This window comes from Pseudorca crassidens, chromosome 19 (assembly GCF_039906515.1).
Source record: "Pseudorca crassidens isolate mPseCra1 chromosome 19, mPseCra1.hap1, whole genome shotgun sequence".
In the NCBI taxonomy this organism is placed as follows: domain Eukaryota; kingdom Metazoa; phylum Chordata; class Mammalia; order Artiodactyla; family Delphinidae; genus Pseudorca; species Pseudorca crassidens.
This window is the reverse complement of record NC_090314.1, coordinates 4,003,727-4,019,712: the sequence shown is the minus strand read 5'-3', so window position 1 is coordinate 4,019,712 and position 15,986 is coordinate 4,003,727. Positions and strand designations below refer to the sequence as shown.

The 15,986-nt window shown below is 67.0% G+C and overlaps 2 protein-coding genes across 11 annotated transcripts in view; one reads left to right on the top strand and one right to left on the bottom strand.

Moving 5' to 3' along the window:
- Positions 1 to 446, top strand: part of FLII (FLII actin remodeling protein) — a 12,651-nt gene extending 12,205 nt beyond the window's left edge. For all 4 annotated transcript variants that reach the window (XM_067714709.1, XM_067714708.1, XM_067714711.1 and 1 more), the window contains exon 30: positions 58 to 446. In XM_067714709.1, coding sequence (XP_067570810.1) covers positions 58 to 192 — 135 coding nt within the window. In that variant the 3' untranslated portion in view covers positions 193 to 446. The remainder of the gene's footprint in view (positions 1 to 57) is intronic.
- Positions 407 to 15,986, bottom strand: LLGL1 (LLGL scribble cell polarity complex component 1). 7 transcript variants are annotated; one of them, XM_067714712.1, is made up of 23 exons: positions 15,829 to 15,986; positions 12,616 to 12,713; positions 10,701 to 10,782; positions 10,475 to 10,605; positions 9,317 to 9,475; positions 9,063 to 9,225; positions 8,840 to 8,975; positions 8,548 to 8,602; positions 8,276 to 8,430; positions 7,985 to 8,208; positions 7,748 to 7,815; positions 6,539 to 6,692; positions 6,361 to 6,465; positions 5,675 to 5,967; positions 5,367 to 5,514; positions 5,136 to 5,289; positions 3,170 to 3,480; positions 2,550 to 2,814; positions 2,334 to 2,448; positions 2,064 to 2,176; positions 1,755 to 1,875; positions 1,519 to 1,606; positions 407 to 975 (listed from the first exon to the last, which is right to left on the bottom strand). In XM_067714712.1, the coding sequence occupies exons 1-22, from the start codon at positions 15,907 to 15,909 to the stop codon at positions 1,528 to 1,530; spliced, it is 3,210 nt and encodes a 1,069-aa protein (XP_067570813.1). In that variant the 5' UTR covers positions 15,910 to 15,986; the 3' UTR covers positions 407 to 975; positions 1,519 to 1,527. The 7 variants fall into 7 exon arrangements, with proteins under 7 accessions (XP_067570813.1, XP_067570816.1, XP_067570817.1 ...); XM_067714715.1 differs by having other exon boundaries at positions 2,064 to 2,170; XM_067714716.1 differs by having other exon boundaries at positions 3,170 to 3,465.

Genomic DNA, 15,986 nt, shown 5'->3' with positions numbered 1-15,986 from the left:
GGGCCTGGGGGGAGGGGCTGAGGCTGCAGGTGCGCACTCACCCGTCCCGCCCGCCAGGTATACATCCAGCACCTGCGCTCCAAGGAGCACGAGCGTCCCCGCCGCCTGCGCCTGGTGCGCAAGGGCAACGAGCAGCACGCCTTCACCCGCTGCTTCCACGCCTGGAGCACCTTCCGCCCGGCCCTGGCCTAGGGCCGCTGCCTGCCTGCCCTGTTGGCCACCACAGGCTCTGCGGAGGGAAAGGGCCTGTCTGTCCTCCACCTGACCCCAGTGCCACAGTCCCCAGCAGCAGCAACGAGAGTGACCCTGACCAGTGCCCCCAGGGGCCTGGGCAAGTGGATCTCCACCGTGAGCTCACGTGTGATGCCCCTTCTTCTGCCAGGGATAAAAGCAGGTGTGGTTGCCCTTTAAGAGATATTAAATGTTTTTATTTTCAATATTAAAAATCAGTATTTTTAATATTAAAATTGCTAATTTTAACAAAATGACAGGAAGAAAAAACCCAGGGTACAATCTACAAGGAAACCCATCCTGACCCCCGCTACACACACACACACACACACACACACACACACACTCCTGGTGGAGCTCACACACACACACACACTCCTGGTGGAGCTCTCAGTCAGAAACACACACACACTCTCGTGCACAGCCTGCGGGGGGGGGGCTTGGGGGTGCTGGCCCGGGAGCACGTACCAAAATAGTTTTAGAAATGACTGTGGTGCCTGGCACAGGCGTTAGAAAAATACTCTTTGCAAAAGGAGAGGGAAAGGACGGTGTTGTCGCCTGGGAGGAGACGGGGCTGTGAGCCCCAGCTGCCCTCCCCTGTGGCACCTGACCTCCCGGGTGGCCTCCGGGGCCAGGCTGGGCAGGTCCCGCTGGAGCCTGAGATTAGCAGGTGCAGGTCTACATGAAGGGCTGGGGTCCTGGGTCCCAGCTCCGAACAGGGCAGGCCTGGCAGTTCTGGCTTTCCTGGTGGATGAAGGAAAAAGGGATCGGCAAAAGGCCAGGGAGGTCCAAAGGGGCAGGCGGCCCGGCCACACGTGTGCCACCGCTCAGTCTCCTGTCCAGGACGAGGGCAAGGGCCCTGTAGTGACAGCCTTAGCCCTGACCACATCTGGGCCCCTGAGACCAAAGCGTGGCCCTGGAGGGGGCAGTGGTGACCCCAACAACAGAGGGAGCCACAGCGTCTGTGCAGGGAGAGGCGGGGGGCGGGGCAGACCTACGGCCTCAGATTCGGGCCTGGGCCGGTCAGCCTCGGGCAGCGCCCGATCTCGCACACCTGGGTGATCTCACCTGCGAAACAGGCTGACCAAACCCATCTGAGCCCCAAGCTGCCGTTCCCCTAGGTGGTTTGGCCTGGTCTCGTTCCAGACACCAGCCGTGTTATCTGGGGGCTGATGGGCTGGCCCTGCTGGGGAAACGCCTCCCCGGGCCTGCCAGGGTTTCGGGTGCAAGACCCGGGGGGTGGGGGTGGGGGGCTGAGGCCGCGCCGAGGGGACCAGGGCCCCGCACCTGAGTGCCTCATCCAATCAGGATGGGGCAGGCTCGGGCCTCGTCCTCTGACAGGTTCCGCAGGTTCTTCTCAGATTCCTCCGAAGAGCTGTGGGGAGGGGCAGCGGTCAGCGGGTCTGGGGTCAGGCCCTCCGCGGCCCTCTGTGCCCAGCTGGGATATGAGGCTGGCTGAAGGGTGGGGGGTGGGAGGCTGGGAGCCAACCAACCCCCTCCTGTGGAGCCAGCCACCTCCTCACCCCAGGAAGTCCTTCACATCCTCCACCGTCACGTCCCCTGTCGTGTCCAGCGTCGTGTCGGCACTGGTGGCTGAGTCAACGGACGTGGGTGAGAGCGTGGCCTCAGGCAGCTCCGGGGTGTCTGCAGAGAGGAAGTGATCAGGCCCTTCTCAGGGCCCCGGGGCAGCCTCCACACCTGGGGCCCTGGTCCTGAGTCCAGCGCACAGTGGACCACGGCACCAGCACACGGACCCCCACCCTCTCGTGCCCAGCATGCCCTTTCCCCAGCCCCCTCAGGGGCCGCATCCCGCAGAGGCCCTCCCTCCTCACCAGTTCCCTCGCTGCGGGTGGGATCGGGGCTTCCGCTGCGGCTCTGTGGACCCAGGACGACGCCAGGGGTCCCGTTAGCCTGGCTCAGCTTGGGCGACTCTTGGGGCCTGTAGCTGCAGAGATGGGTCTGTGCTGGGGACCAGGGGCAGGTGCCTCATGGCTCGAGGGCCAGGCCCCCACCCTCCCACTCCTGAGCCCTGGGACCAGAGAGGGGTGACACCGGGGATGGCAACCCTGCTCCTTGCTCCAGGCCCCACCCCCTCCACGCACCTGGCACGCATGGCATCACGGGGCCAACTGATGTCCAGAGAGCAGAGCGGCTCCGTGATGTTCCGGGCGCTCAGGGAAAAGCGCTCGAACTCCGACGGGGAAATCAGGTAGAACCCTAGGGGTGGGTGGGAGGGGAGCAGAGAGCATAGTGAAGGGCCTGCCCCCTCTTCCGGAAGCCCTGTGAGCGGCCCCTCCCCTGCCGTCCGGGGCCCTCACCCTGGCCGTGTCGTGTGAAGACGCAGGAAGCGATGCCACTGATGTCCTCCTTGCGGATGCAGGCATAGTGCACCTGGGGCCGCAGGCCGGGCACCGAGAACACGTGCACGTCGCCCAGGTTGGTGAGGCAGGCCAGGCAGGTCTCGGCGTAGTCCTCGCAGGCCACGCTGGCAAAGGTGGCCAGGGCCACCTTGCGCACGCGGCAGCCCTCGTGGGCCGTCAGCTTGAACTTGGTCTTGGCGCTCACTTTGGGCAGCGTGAACACCTGGAGGCGGGCAGGGGATGGCCACTGAGCAGAGCCTGGCCCGTCCTCGCCCCCATGCCGCCACCCAGCCCGGCTCTCCAGCCCCACCCGCTTCTCTGCCCGGAAACCTGCCAGGCCCCTCCCGCTGTGGTGGAGCCAGTCCCGCCGGTTGGAAGGGCAGGGGGCCGGGACCCCCCACACCTGGAGCTCTGGGGGGGTGGTCGAGGTCCTGGGGGCCCCCGGGGTTCCCCGGGGCGTCGCTGCCGGCTGGGGGCTCTCGGGAGGTCTCAGCAAGTGGGCGTAGGCGGGCAAGCGTCGTCAAGGGTCTGGCGGTGTCCAGGAGACGGAAGCCCCAGGGGTCTCTGTGTCAGCTCACCTTGAACTGCTCCTCAGATGCGATAAGCACAGCGTGGCCGCCCTGCATGTCAGGCGCCTGTGCCAGGTCCCTTGAGGCCTCGTAGGGCTCCGGCAGCGGGCGGCCGCGTCCATCCAGCACGGCCACGGCCACCACGGGTGCGCGGTGCATCAGCTGTACCTCCTTGCCCAGCACGGCCTCCACTGCCCGCTCGGGCCGCCTGTCACTGTTCGCCGCTGCCGCGGGCACCTCCAGCGCATAGGCAAACACGGAGCCCGAGTTGGTGCCCGCCCACATGGTGGGGCCGTGGTGGGCCGCTGGGGGACGATGGGCTGGTGAGGCAGGCACGTGCCTCCCCTCCCCGCCCCTCCCGATGCCCTGGGACCCGAACTGGTTCTCTCCAGCCCACACCTCCCTGGTGACCTCGGCCAGTCCTCCTGCAGGCGCAGGAGTGACCTCTAGGGCACCTCCACGGGGATGTCAAACTGGACCCTGACCTCTCAGACCCGCCCCCCCCAGCATCCCGGGGATGCGGCCCCATCGCGGAGCCACGACTCCCCTACGTCCATCACTGGTCCTGCCGCAGACACCGAGCCTGCCATCCCGTGCAAGCTCAGGAAGAAGTGGAAAATCGGCTAAAAACGCACAGGCGTGGATGGACCAGGCAGTCACCACTGTGCACCTTTGATGAACTGGTGACCTCAGCAGCAACCACGGTGGGGGGCGGAACTGGAGCAAAAACTTAGTGAGCAATCAAAGCCATGCTTGCCAAAGCCCAGCTGGCTTCTCGGGGACACTGGAAGCAGGCCAACCAAAACCCCGGGGCTGCCGCATCCAGACAGTGGGAGGATCCACCGGACAGAGGGACACTCCACAAACACCACCAGGCGTGGGGGCTCCCCTCCCAGACGGAGACGGAAAGACGCATCAATAACAGCGCCACGTGCAGACTAGCTGGACACTGACCCAACCCCAAAAAGGCGTTTCTGAGATGAACAGAGCCGCCTGTGGGCCGAGTGTGACAGGAAAACTCTAGCTTCAGCGTCAATGCTACGGCGTGCGACTCGGGCACCCTGGCTGTAGGTTATATCCACCAGACGCACACTGAGCTGCTCACACAGGGGCTTTCACTTAAAATCCCCGAGACACGACAGATGTGCCCCATCATCAAGTTAAACCAATCAGCAACTCCGTCCATAAACCCGACCGCATCACTGCCCTCTGCAGGACCCTCAGGGGCTCCAACCGCTCGGGGTCAAAGCCAGCTCCTCGTGCTTCCCTGGTAGTGCAGTGGTTAAGAATCCACCTGCCAATGCAGGGGACACGGGTTCGAGCCCTGGTCCGGGAAGATCCCACATGCCGCGGAGCAACCAAGCCCGTGCGCCACAACTACTGAGCCTGTGCTCTAGAGCCCGCGCGCCACAACTACTGAAGCCCGTGCGCCTAGAGCCCGTGCTCCGCAACAAGAGAAGCCACCACAATAAGAAGCCCACGCACTGCAACGAAGAGTAGCCCCCGCTCGCCGCAACTAGAGAAAACCCGCACGCAGCAACAAAGACCCAACGCAACCAAAAATAAATAAATAAATAAATTTATATTTAAAAAAAAAACCTTACTATATATAAAGCCAGCTCCTTGGCTAGGCAGCCGGAACCCACACCTCCCGGGCCCGTCCTCTGCTCCAGCCACGCTGCCCAGGGTCTCCTGACACACGCCCACCTCAGCCTCGGCGCTGCGGCCCACACGCCCCCCCAGGACCCGGGCTCCCGTCTCCGCTCGGGTCTCCGTTCACCAACCCCACCGTCGGGCTGTCCCGGGGGCAGCTGTGGGCCGGGGCACCCTGTTGCCAGCGCAGCCCAGCACTCAGCAGGCAACACTTTCCAACCTTCCGGGAGGCGCCACTCCATGCCCGTTTCCCAGGCGGCTGACCGGAACCCGGGCCACACCACCCAGGGCCACCTCCCCAGCACACCCCTCCCGGCCTCACCGTCGCGAAGGAAGGTGTCGGCGAAGTAGAGGCAGCGCACGACGCCCGAGAGGGAGTCATCGGCCGAGCGGGGCTCAATGCGGCGCTGCACGGGCGTCACCTCCACGTCGTGGGGGCCGGCCTGCTCCGCCAGCTGCGCGTTGGCCTCCTGCAACTTGAGGGGCACGAGGCTCGGGAGCCCGGTCTTCCCGCCCCTGTCGCCCCACCCGGCCGCCCAGCCACCTGGCCCACCTTGCTGCTGGCGGCAGTCAAGCGCTTCTTGCCCGAGACGCGGCTTTTGCGGATGCGCCGGAAGGACTGGCGCAGTGACTTCTTGAGCGACTTCACGCGGGACAGCGGCCCCTCCATGGCCAGGGAGTCGTTGGGGTGCAGGGTGCACCTGGGGGCGCAAGTGCCGGGCATCAGGGAAGCCCGAGCCCCAAGCCCGCCCTCGAGCCCAGCCACCAGGGTGCCTAACTTCCACCAGCAGCGCTTCCTGTGAGGCTCGAAAGCACCCCCCACCTGCGCCCCAGCAAACCTCGGGAGGGGCCCGCACGCACCTGGCCAGCACGGGGCTCCTGCGCAGGTAGTCGAAGAGGCCAAAGCCGTGGCTGGTGCCAAAGGCCACAAGGCCCCACTCAGCGTGGAGCGTGACGGCAGTGACAGCAGCCGGCGGCAGGCACTGAACCAGTGCGCGGGGCTGGAAGCCGGCCGGCCAGGGCAGCGGCCCTGTGCGTGGGCTCAGCCGCTCGTGGCCCTTCCACGTGAAGCCCTCACGGTCCTGGAGGAGGTCCACGCTGGCCACGCCCACCGCCTGATCCGACGGCTCATCACTTAACTCCAGCACCAGCACCTGAGGGGCGGGGGGGGGCATGGGGCGGTCGGCACAAAGAGGGGGCCACCCGCGCCCCACCCGAGCCTCCGATGCCTCTGCCAGGGTGGTCCCAGGATTGTCTCCAGTGCATCCTCTGAATAAACACTTACTGGACGCCCACTGTATACCAGGGCCCTCACTGAGCAACACGGTGGCGACCAGGACCTGCCAGCCCTGCCCTCCCGGGGCTCATCTAACACCTGTGCTCCCACCCCAGCCCCAAGCCTCTGTGGGTCCCCACAGCCCTGGCTGGTCCCACCTGGAGCCCCGTTCCCACCTCTGGGTTTTTGCTGCTCCGGTCCCTCTACCACCCCACCAGACCCTCCAGAAAGCCCCCCAAGACCCGCAGCCCTGGGGGCGCCGTGGCCCTACCTGGCCCGCGGTGCCGGCCACCACCATCTGGGCGGTGTACTTGCAGAGCGCCACCTTCTGCACGCCAAGACGTGGATCGTCGCTGTAGGGGTCGAAGCAGCCCACCTGCAGGGTGGAAGGACTGGTGACACAGGGCGGAGCCCGGACCAGGCTCCCCGGAGCCAGGGGAGGGGCCCACCTTGCGGAAGGGTGGCCAGTCGTCCTCGGCGGCCTGCGCCAGGCTGTCGGCATGCTCGCAGTCTGTCTGAAAGAGGCCGGCGGTGCTCAGCTTGTAGAGCGGCCGCAGGGCCACGCCGGAGGCGTCCCAGAACCGCACAGTGCCATCCTCGTGCCTGCAGGGAAGGTGAGGTCAGGTCCCAGGTCCTCCAGCCCCCCGCCCCCTCCAGTCATCCAGCGACCACGCACTGGGCACTAAGTGCCTAAGCCAGACACTGACTAGACTCCCACTGCACACAGCAAACAGGAAGTACCAACCATACAGGACACATACTGAGCGCCTACTGTATGCCAGGCCACATACAGCAGGTGCTGGGCCCTTCCCTGCAAAGAGGGTGAGAAGGTGCGGAAATAATCACCAGAAATGATGAGCAGGAGGTGAGGGGCGGGTGACGCAGGGAACAGAGGACTACGGAGGTTCTGCCCCCAGGGGAGCCTCCAGAAAAGGTGACCAGAGAGGCAGTCACAGAGCGGAGGGATCGGCTGGGGCAGGGGCAGCAGCAGGAAGCCTGGGGAGGCCGGGAGGAAGCAGAGAGGGAAAGGGGGGAGGAGCAGACCAAACTGGGGTGCAGCCTCAGGACACAGCTGCAGAGTCCAGGTCACCGGCGCCTGGGTGGTGGGGGGAGCCCAGAGCCAGGGCATGAGGTGAGTGAGGCCGTGGGACCGGGTGGGATGGCTCCGGAGGTCCTGAAAGCCACGGTGAGGAGTTCTCACTGGAGAGGGGCCGCTGGAGTCAGAGGCCCGAGGGTCCCAGCACAGGCGGATGGCAGGGGCTGGGCAGGAAGTCAGGGCCCGAGTCACCGGGCACGTCAGCACCCGCCAGGCCCAGGCTGGGCTCTCGGGCACCTGCCCTGTGCAGCTCGGCAAGGGCCAGCCCAGATTTTCCAGTCCCGGGGCAGGCTGAGTGGGTGGAGCCCAGTTTCGGGCTAAAAGGAGGGCTGAGCCTTAAACCAGAGTCTAGAGAGGCTTCACCCCAGTGCACCCTGCGGGAATGGGGATGACCTGGTCCCACCAGGGGCCGGGCCTGAGTCAGCGAGCAGGTCAGCTCCCACCAGGCCCAGGATGGGCCCTCCCGCACCCGCACGGGCTGCGCCAGGCCCTGCTCGCCCACACACACACACTCACACCACGCGTCACAACTGGGCTGAGCCGGGGACACGTGTTCGCCTACCCGGTCAGCAGCAGCCCTCGCTGGGTCGGCTCCTGAGCCAGGTTCCGGCCCCCGGTGATAGGCCAGCTCTGAGAGACGGAGACAGAGACGGAAGCAGAAGGTCAGGACAAGCATCTTCCTCCTCTCACCCCAGGAGTGGCATCCAGGGCACAAAGTCCCTCTGAGCTCCCCACATACACCTGCCACACCCCCATCTCAGGCGCGTGCCCAGGCAGCACCCTTCCTCCGGGCACACACCGAGGCACCCGAGGCCGGCTGGGGGTTCTGCTGCTCGCCAGCGCTCACGATGCGGGCCCACAGCTTGGCGGGGACGTTGGCGACGTGGGCCGAGCAGGTGATGGCGGACGAGTGCAGCGGGGCCAGGTATGGGGCGGGCACGGCCGGCCAGCCGGGCGTCTGCAGGTCCAGCACCACCAGCTCCTCTTCGAGCAGCACGGCCAGGGCCTGGGGCTCGTCGAACTCTGCGGGACGGGGTGGGTGAGTGCAGCCGCAGACACACGGGCACGGGGTGGGAGGGCAGGTACGCACCGTCCTCGGGCCGCGTGCTGTGCACCGTGAAGAAGTCGATGACGCGGGAGGTGAAGTCCAGCGTCACCAGGGTCTCGGCCTGGAGCACACTCACGCAGTGGCGGTCGCCATAGCTGGCGCGGGGCATGCCACCGCTGAAGACGATGAAGTGCTCACTGCTCGGGGCGGAGGAGCCACGTCAGCCACCAGAGGGGCCCCGTGGGGACCAGGAGAGCCTCCCCCAGCCCCGCCCTGCGCTCCGCAGCCGGGCGTGGCCCCGGCGCACCACCTACCCCGACGCACAGTTTCGCCACAGGATCTTGCTGATGGCTTTGCAGGGGAAGGGGCCTGGGGGGTAGGACAGCATCAGGCTCACCGAGCCCCGGCCGCTTCTCCGTTCTCCTCCTGCCTCCAACGCTCCCACCTCCCGAGGGAAGGCACGCTGCCCGACAGCCCCGGGGGGGTCTCATCTTTGCGGCTGGGCTCAGCCCCGCCACCTTCTACAAGTCCTCCCAAAGCCCCCCACCAAGGCCAGTCTGAGCTCAGGGTCACTGCCGACCTTGCACAGGCCTCCCCGGCACTCACCGTAGGGCGTGGTGGCCACGGTGGGCTGTGTCGTCGGGGAGTCGCCGGCGTCCGTGGCCCAGACGGCGTAGCTGCCGTCGCTGTGCGAGCTGACCAGCGTGCGGCCACTGCGCTCCCAGCACACACTCTCCAGCTGCTGCGGGGCGGGGTGGACGGGCGTGAGCGCAGCAGCTGTGAGCTGAGGCCCCGGCACAGCCGCCGGCCTCCCCCCTCCGCCACACACCTGGTTCCCCAGGAAGATGCGGTCAGCACACCGCGCGGCCCGGTTCCAGATGACCAGCAGGCCTCGGCTGTAGCCGATAAGGATCTTGGTGGGGTCCCGCAGGTGCCCCTGGAGAGACTCCACGGGGCCCAGGGCCTTCCCGCACCGGTAGTCGTCAGGCACGCTGCGGGGGCAGAGGGGAGGGGGGCGTGGGGGGTGAGCCGGTGGCAGCGCGCCCGGTGGACGGGGTGCAGGGAAGCCGGGTGGCCTCTCACCTTCGCAGAACCTCGTCCGGGCCAAGGGTCTGCCCCTCGAGCAGCGTCAGGGTGGGAACATCCAGGAAGAAGACGCTTCCGCCCTCAGTGCCCAGGGCTGCCAGGTCACCGGCAGCCACCAGCAGGACCACAGTGATGCGGGCGAGGCTGGGCAGGCCACTGTGGGGGCCGAGGGGAGGGGGGTGAGGGCGGGAGCCCATCCGCCGGCTGAGGAGGGGGTGGAGGGGGCTGAGCCGCTACCATCAGCTCACCAAAGCCCCTCTGCACTCGCCACAGCCCCAGAAAGGGCACGGTGGTGGCTGCGGACGTCGTAATTAGCTCGCTCGGTTATTCATCAGGACATCAGCAGGGACAGGGATAAAAATAGGTCCCCAGGTCTTGGAGAAGGGCCCCTGAGCTCCTCCCACCCACCAAGAGGGGAAGGCAGGAACCAAGCCCCACCTGGGCCAGGACCAGAACCTTCAGGACGCACGGCCCCCTGAGCCCCACTCAGGAAGCCCCGCCCCCAGCCCATGGATGTCTCCCTGACTTGCAGGAGGGCCCTGGATCGCTCCCCGGGAATCCATCCTGGGTTAGGGTTGGACACGGGGGCGGGGGGGAGGCAGGGGTCATCTAGCCCCAGTCCAAGCCCAAGCAGGACGAGCCTCCTGCGGAGCTGCACAGGCACCTTGCAACCTGAAGGACTCACCCGCGCTGGCCATTTCAACAAGGGCTGCCGGGCCAGGAACCAAGGGGCCCCGTACTCTCTCCCCAGGGGTCCAAGCCCATGCTGCCACCCCCCTGGGGCACCTGCCAGCACCTCACAGCCCAGCGGGACCCTCCTTTCCCCGACCCGCCCTTTCACCCAGGCACACTGTGGCCCATCGCCCCGCACCAGTTGAGGGCCCAGGGGACCTGTGCTGATGTCAGTTCCTGCCCCAAATGCCCCTCACCGGGCTCTGGACACACTCTCCCGTCCCGTGTCTCCTGGGGCCCCAGTGGTCCTGGAGCACAGACTGTCCCTGCTCACCTCAGACTCTACCAGGATGCCCACCTGACGCCTGCCAGGCCATCAGACGTGCCCCCTGAACCCCAGCCCCGGGGCGGCTTCCTGTCCCCCTGCCCCTCCACAGGCTCGCCCCACATCCAGCAGCCATCCCTGGCCGAGTCCCCCAGTACCTGGCACCATCAAAGCCCGGGCGACTGGGTGGCTGGTGGTGGAGGGCTTCCTCCAGGTGGGCGCAGCCGTTGTGGTGGACGACCTCCCAAAGATGGAGGCTGCTGTCGTCCAGCAGGGTCAGGAGGCGGCCCTGGCAGGTGAGTGAGACCAAGACTGAGCCGGTCTGGGGCAGGGGGCGGGGCGGAAATGGGGTTCACGGGAGCCAGTGGCAGGGCCGAGGCTCACCTGGCCGGGCAGGAAGTGCATCTGGGTGACGGTGGCCGCGTCTCGATGCAGGCCCGTGAACTCCACGCCGGGGGCACCATAGCTGAGGGTGACGGGTCAAGGGCGGAAAGCAGGCACAGGCTGGGAAACCACGCCTCCTCCTCCCAGGACCACTCTGAGGGCCCTATCCAATGGGCCCGCCTATCCAGGGGCCTCCCTAGTCCACGGTGCTCCTCGCCGCAAGGAGCACCGTCTTGCACCGCCACTCGACACGCAGGCTCGCTCGGTCCTGCAAGTCGGTGCTGCTGCACGACCTTCACCTCCTCATCTGTAAAAGGGGCTGGCGACTTGCACTCCCACCTCGCGGGGCTGACGCAGGGCACGTGAGGGTAAAAGCGCCCCCCGCACACACGGCCCGGGCCCGGCTCACGGCTCTGCGTCAGCCTCTCCGGGCTGTGTGCACAGGAGCCGGCCCCGCACACCGCATCACACAGGCGGAGATGCCAAGCCAGGCACAGGAAGCTCGGCCACAGGCCGATGCCAGCTGCAGGCCAGGAACCCCATCTCCTTCTGGGGCAGGCAGCCCCCACTGCAAGGGGAGAGGCCATGGAGGCTTGGAGAGCTTAGGTGACCTGCTTCCAGCGCCCAGTGTGAGCGCCAGAGTCCCAGCAACCCCAGGCTTCACAGTGGACGGGCAGGCCGAGGGGCCCCAGGAGGGAGGACTGGGCAGGGGTCAGGGATGTTGCCTGGAGACAAGGCAGGAGCCGTTGCCTGGAGCTGGAGTTGGGATTCCCTGCAGGAGCCGGGAGGACACAGACAAGGGGACAAAAAACAGGGCAGGAGCACTGGGAGGGAACCAGGGTCGCCAAGGAGACGGGGCCAGACCCCGGGGGGTGGGCCGCGGCCCCTGTGGCCAGCCTCAGTTTCCCAGCCCAGGACTCAGGCCGGAATGGTCTGGGAGGGGTGGGGGGCCTCGTCCCCCTCTGAGGCTGTCTGCCTGCCTGTCCTTTGTGAGCACGAGAAAGGCCGTGCCACCAGCAGAGACTCCGCCGGGACACAGAGGAAGGGGCTCCGGGCCCACAGCACACGCGGGGCAGGACAGCGCCGTAAGACGCAGAAGCAGCGGGCCAGGAAGTGGGACCCCTCGGCAGGCGGCCGGGGCACCGGCCCCTGCGTGCCCACTGATGCCTCAGGGGCCCACGGGAGGTGGGGGCACCCAGGTCCAGCCGCTCTCCCTGGAGTCGACAAACTCACAACTTCCTGGCCAGTGCCCCCAGCCCCTGGGTGGGGACACCCCGTGCCACCATGCAGTGGCTGGCCAGACCCTGCCCCTGGGGCCCCACCTGAGGGGCTCCCCCCGTGCAGCGGGGCTGGGATCCCCCACGGCAGGAGGGAGGCGTCCAGCTGCCCGCCTCCCCCCACACCCGCCCTGCGCTCGCCAGAAAATGCCCCTTTGTGCGGCTCACAGGCCCATTGTGTGGCGCGAGCGTCCAGGTGCGGGCCGCGCGGCGCCCACCATGCCGAGCCTGGTACTGCCGCAGCGCCTCGGCTGGACACACGTGTCTTCACACTGGCACACGTGTGTGTGCCCGGGCACCAGGGCAAGGCCCGCCGTGACCCTGGCCCACCCACCACCCTTGCTGGGGACCGTGTGCAACCAGCCCCGGCCCACCTCCCCAGTCACAGCTGCTGGGATGGTAACTGCCAGGTAACTGGCTGGCTGAAAGGCAGCGCGGCGCAGCCGGGGCCACCGCGAGCTGAGCCCCATCGTCTCTGTGAGGAGGCGTCTCAGGGCAGCAGCTGCACCAGCCTCCACCAGGGTCCGGGCAGCTCCCGTGGCCTCCCAGCCGGGGCCCTGCCCCAGGGGCCCGGCACACGGGGAGCTGCAACCAGGACATTCTGACGGGCTCCGAAGGCCGCGGCCCACAAAGGATACATCTTGACAGCCCCAGACCGGGTGCCGATGGCCATGATGCGAAGCTCAGGGTCAAAGGCCAGGGCGCTGGGCTGGTTGGGGAAGCCATGCTCCACGGTCTGCAAGGAGACGAGGGCATTGGCACAGGCACGGCCCACCCACCCCAAGGCAGCCTCCAGGCTCTGCCACTGCTTCGCACCCATGCTCCGGGCCTCAGTGCCCTCAGCTGCGAAACGGGTAATCACAGCTCCGGTGAGGAAGGGCCTGAAACCCTGGCCCCGCCACAGAGGCCCCCCCGCCCCGGTCGAGGCCCCGTCCCTCTCTACACTCGGGTCCACCCCACCGTGCGCAGGGTTCTGAAAACAAACAGAACGGGGCTCGAGAGGAGGCGCAGGCACAGAAGTGAACCCCGCGGCCCCACAGAGCAGGGCTCCGCACCCCACTCCTCCTGGCAGACTGAAGTGGGGTGTGGTCCCAGGCAACCCCCAACACAGGCTCTGACGGGTGGTCAGAGGCCAGCAGCCAAGGCCAGCTAGGCAGAGGCTCTCGAGCGCCACGCCGACCCGGGGCTGCTCCCCAGCCCCAGAGACAGGGAGACTGGAGCCCAGAGAGAAGGAACTTCCTGCCCAGGCCCCGAAGGTGTCACGCACCTGCCAGACTTGGGTTCCCACCTGGAAACTGGGAGACGTGACTCCCTTCCCATCCCTGGTTGGGATGGTGGGCAGGGGGCTTGTGCACTGGGGGTGTCAATGCAACGGCTCCCACCAGGTCCCCAGCTCCCGGCAGGGCCAGTCCCAGTGCAGACCAGCCCTGGCTCGCCGCCCCCCCCCACCTACCCAAGGAGCCCCTAGTCAACCCCGAGGCCTGGCTGGGGGCCCTCCCTGGGAAGCCTGCACCCTTGGGCCCCCAGCCCCCTGCCCTCAACACCAAGGTGGGACACCCCATGTGGGTGCTGGTACCCCCTGACCACTGCATCAGCAAGACACAAGTTTTATAAGGAACCCTGGTCCCCAGGCCTGTGGCCCCAGCCTGACTCCAGCCTCACCCCATCCGGGCAGGGACTGAGCCCTCTGAGCACCTGGCTTGGCCTTGGGTGAGTCACAGCACTGACCAAGCCTCGGCTTCCCATATGGGCACTGGTGAGCCCACTTGACTGGGGTGGGCTGGGGAGCACCGGCACCGCCATGCCCACACTGGACCTGACCGAGTCTGGCGGCCCACTCCTCTGCTCAGGACCTCCGGGGCTCCCAGCTCACTCCGAGTCAAGGCCAAGTCCCCTCCACCTGGCTCCTCCCACCGGCCCCCAGCTCACTCGATGGCCTTCCGCCCTCCTCCAATCTACTAGGACCTCTGCATCTACAGTCCGTCTACCTGGAACGTGCTTCACCCGGCACTCTCCACGGTGGGCTCCTTCCCACGGCTCAGAAGACAACTGCTCAGAGGCCCCCTGCACTGGCCCAGCAGCCATCGCTCCACACCCTCACCTGCCTGATTTCACCCACGGCACTGACCACCAACCAAACCACTGGAGGCCGCACACTTGCCTCTCTTCTTTCGGCTTCTCACTATCTCCCCAACTAGTACATCAGCCCCACCCCGATGCGGTATTCGTTAAACTGATATAGAGTGGACATGCCACAGGCAACTTGTGGGCAGGGCTGGGATTTGGACCCAAGACTGAGTCCAAAGTCCAGGTTCACCCTGGACCACCACCCCCTGCCCATGCCCCACCACTCGGGAATCTGGGCCTATTTTCTAGTGATCACCTACCAGCCCCTCCTCTCTAGTGACCCTCTGCCCAAGACCACCCCCTCCCACCACTGCTGCCCACTCAGAACAGGGCCTCACCCCCCTTGGCAGGGAGACCAGCTTCTGCCACCAGGTGCCAGCCAGGGGGAGCAAGCCTCCCTTCCACCTGTCTCGGGTCCCCACTTCACACCCCGACTCCCTGGCTGAGGAAGTGATACCTGAGCACTACGCCTGCCCCACCATCACTGTCCTCTCATCTCGAGGGGGCTCATCCTCGGCCACTCAGCACAGGAAGGGGGACACCTCAGAGCCCCTGGGCACCAGCCTCCTCTCTGGGCCCCTTGGCCACCAAGTCTGAGGGTCCTGGCAGCCCCTACGCCACCTGGAAAACCCCGCCTACCCTGAGAGGCAACCCAGCCTCGGTCACTGCGGGACCGGTCGCCCCAGAGCTTCCTCCTGGACCAGAGTCTCCTGGCAGCCAGGTGGGGACCACAGCACCCCTCCCGAAGCCCCTGGCCCTCAAGGCTAAAGTCAGATCCCACTGACAAGGGGACCCAAAGACCAAGTGCCCCAGCTCACTCTGACTTTGGGCACGTGGTCAGCCCTAAACCTCAATTTTCTCACCGTGTGTGAGCATAATGACTCTAGGCCCCAAGAGCAGCAAGGGGCCCTGCGATCAAAGGGCTTGGGTGTAAAATTGAGGCCAGAAGTGACACCCCTGGGGAGAGTTAGCAAGGGGCAGGCTGGGGCCTCTCTCAACCACACACCAGCGCAGGGGAGGCGGGGCTGAAGGCAGCCCCTTTCCCGTGGCCCCTCTGGCCCTACCCAGGAAAGAAAGGAAGGAGCAGCCCTCCGCCCCCACCTCCGCCTTGGCTCCAGGAGAGGCGGTGTGTCGGCTGCCCGTGACAGAGCCCACAGCAAGGAGGACAGTGGCCCTATTCCATAGCAAGGGAAACTGAGGCCCCGCGATTCGAACTGCAGTTGAGTAAACGGCCAGGCATCCCCCGCTGGAGCCCCCGGCGATGCCAGGCAGAGCGCAAGCCGGAGCCCCGGGCGGTGGGGGAAAGGAGGAGAGGAACCGGGAAGGGATTTCCCAGCCCCACCCCCCAACATCTGCCTCCACTCCGCACCCCTCCCCACCGGCCTGGGTGCGAAAGCAAAACAAACCGGGCCCAAGGGCTGCGCAGGGGCGCCGAGGGGTCCCCGAGAAAGAGATAAAGAGACAAGAGAGTGGGAGCCGGAGCGAGAGTTGAGAGCCGCCCGGAGACACACGGAGGCGGAGAGGCCCGCAGGGAGAGGCCGGCGGAGTCCAAGGCGCGGAGACAGAAGCAGGGGAGCGGAGAGCAGAGACGGAGCGAGGCTGGCGCGCGGCTCGGGCAGAGCAGAGCGGGGCGGCCGGGCCCAGCGTGCGACCCCTCCCCCGGCCCGACGTGGCTCCGGCCCGGTCCCCGCCCCCGGCCAGCCGCCCCCGGCCCGCCGCCGCACCTTGTGGAAGGCGAAGAGCTCCTGCTTGAGCTTCTCGCGCTGCGGGTCGGCGCCCTGTCTGCGGAACCGAAACTTCATCATCTTGCGCCCGGCCGCCCGCCGCCGCCGCCGCCGCCGCCGTCCGCACGATGCGCCGCGCGGCCCCGCAGGTCCTGAGG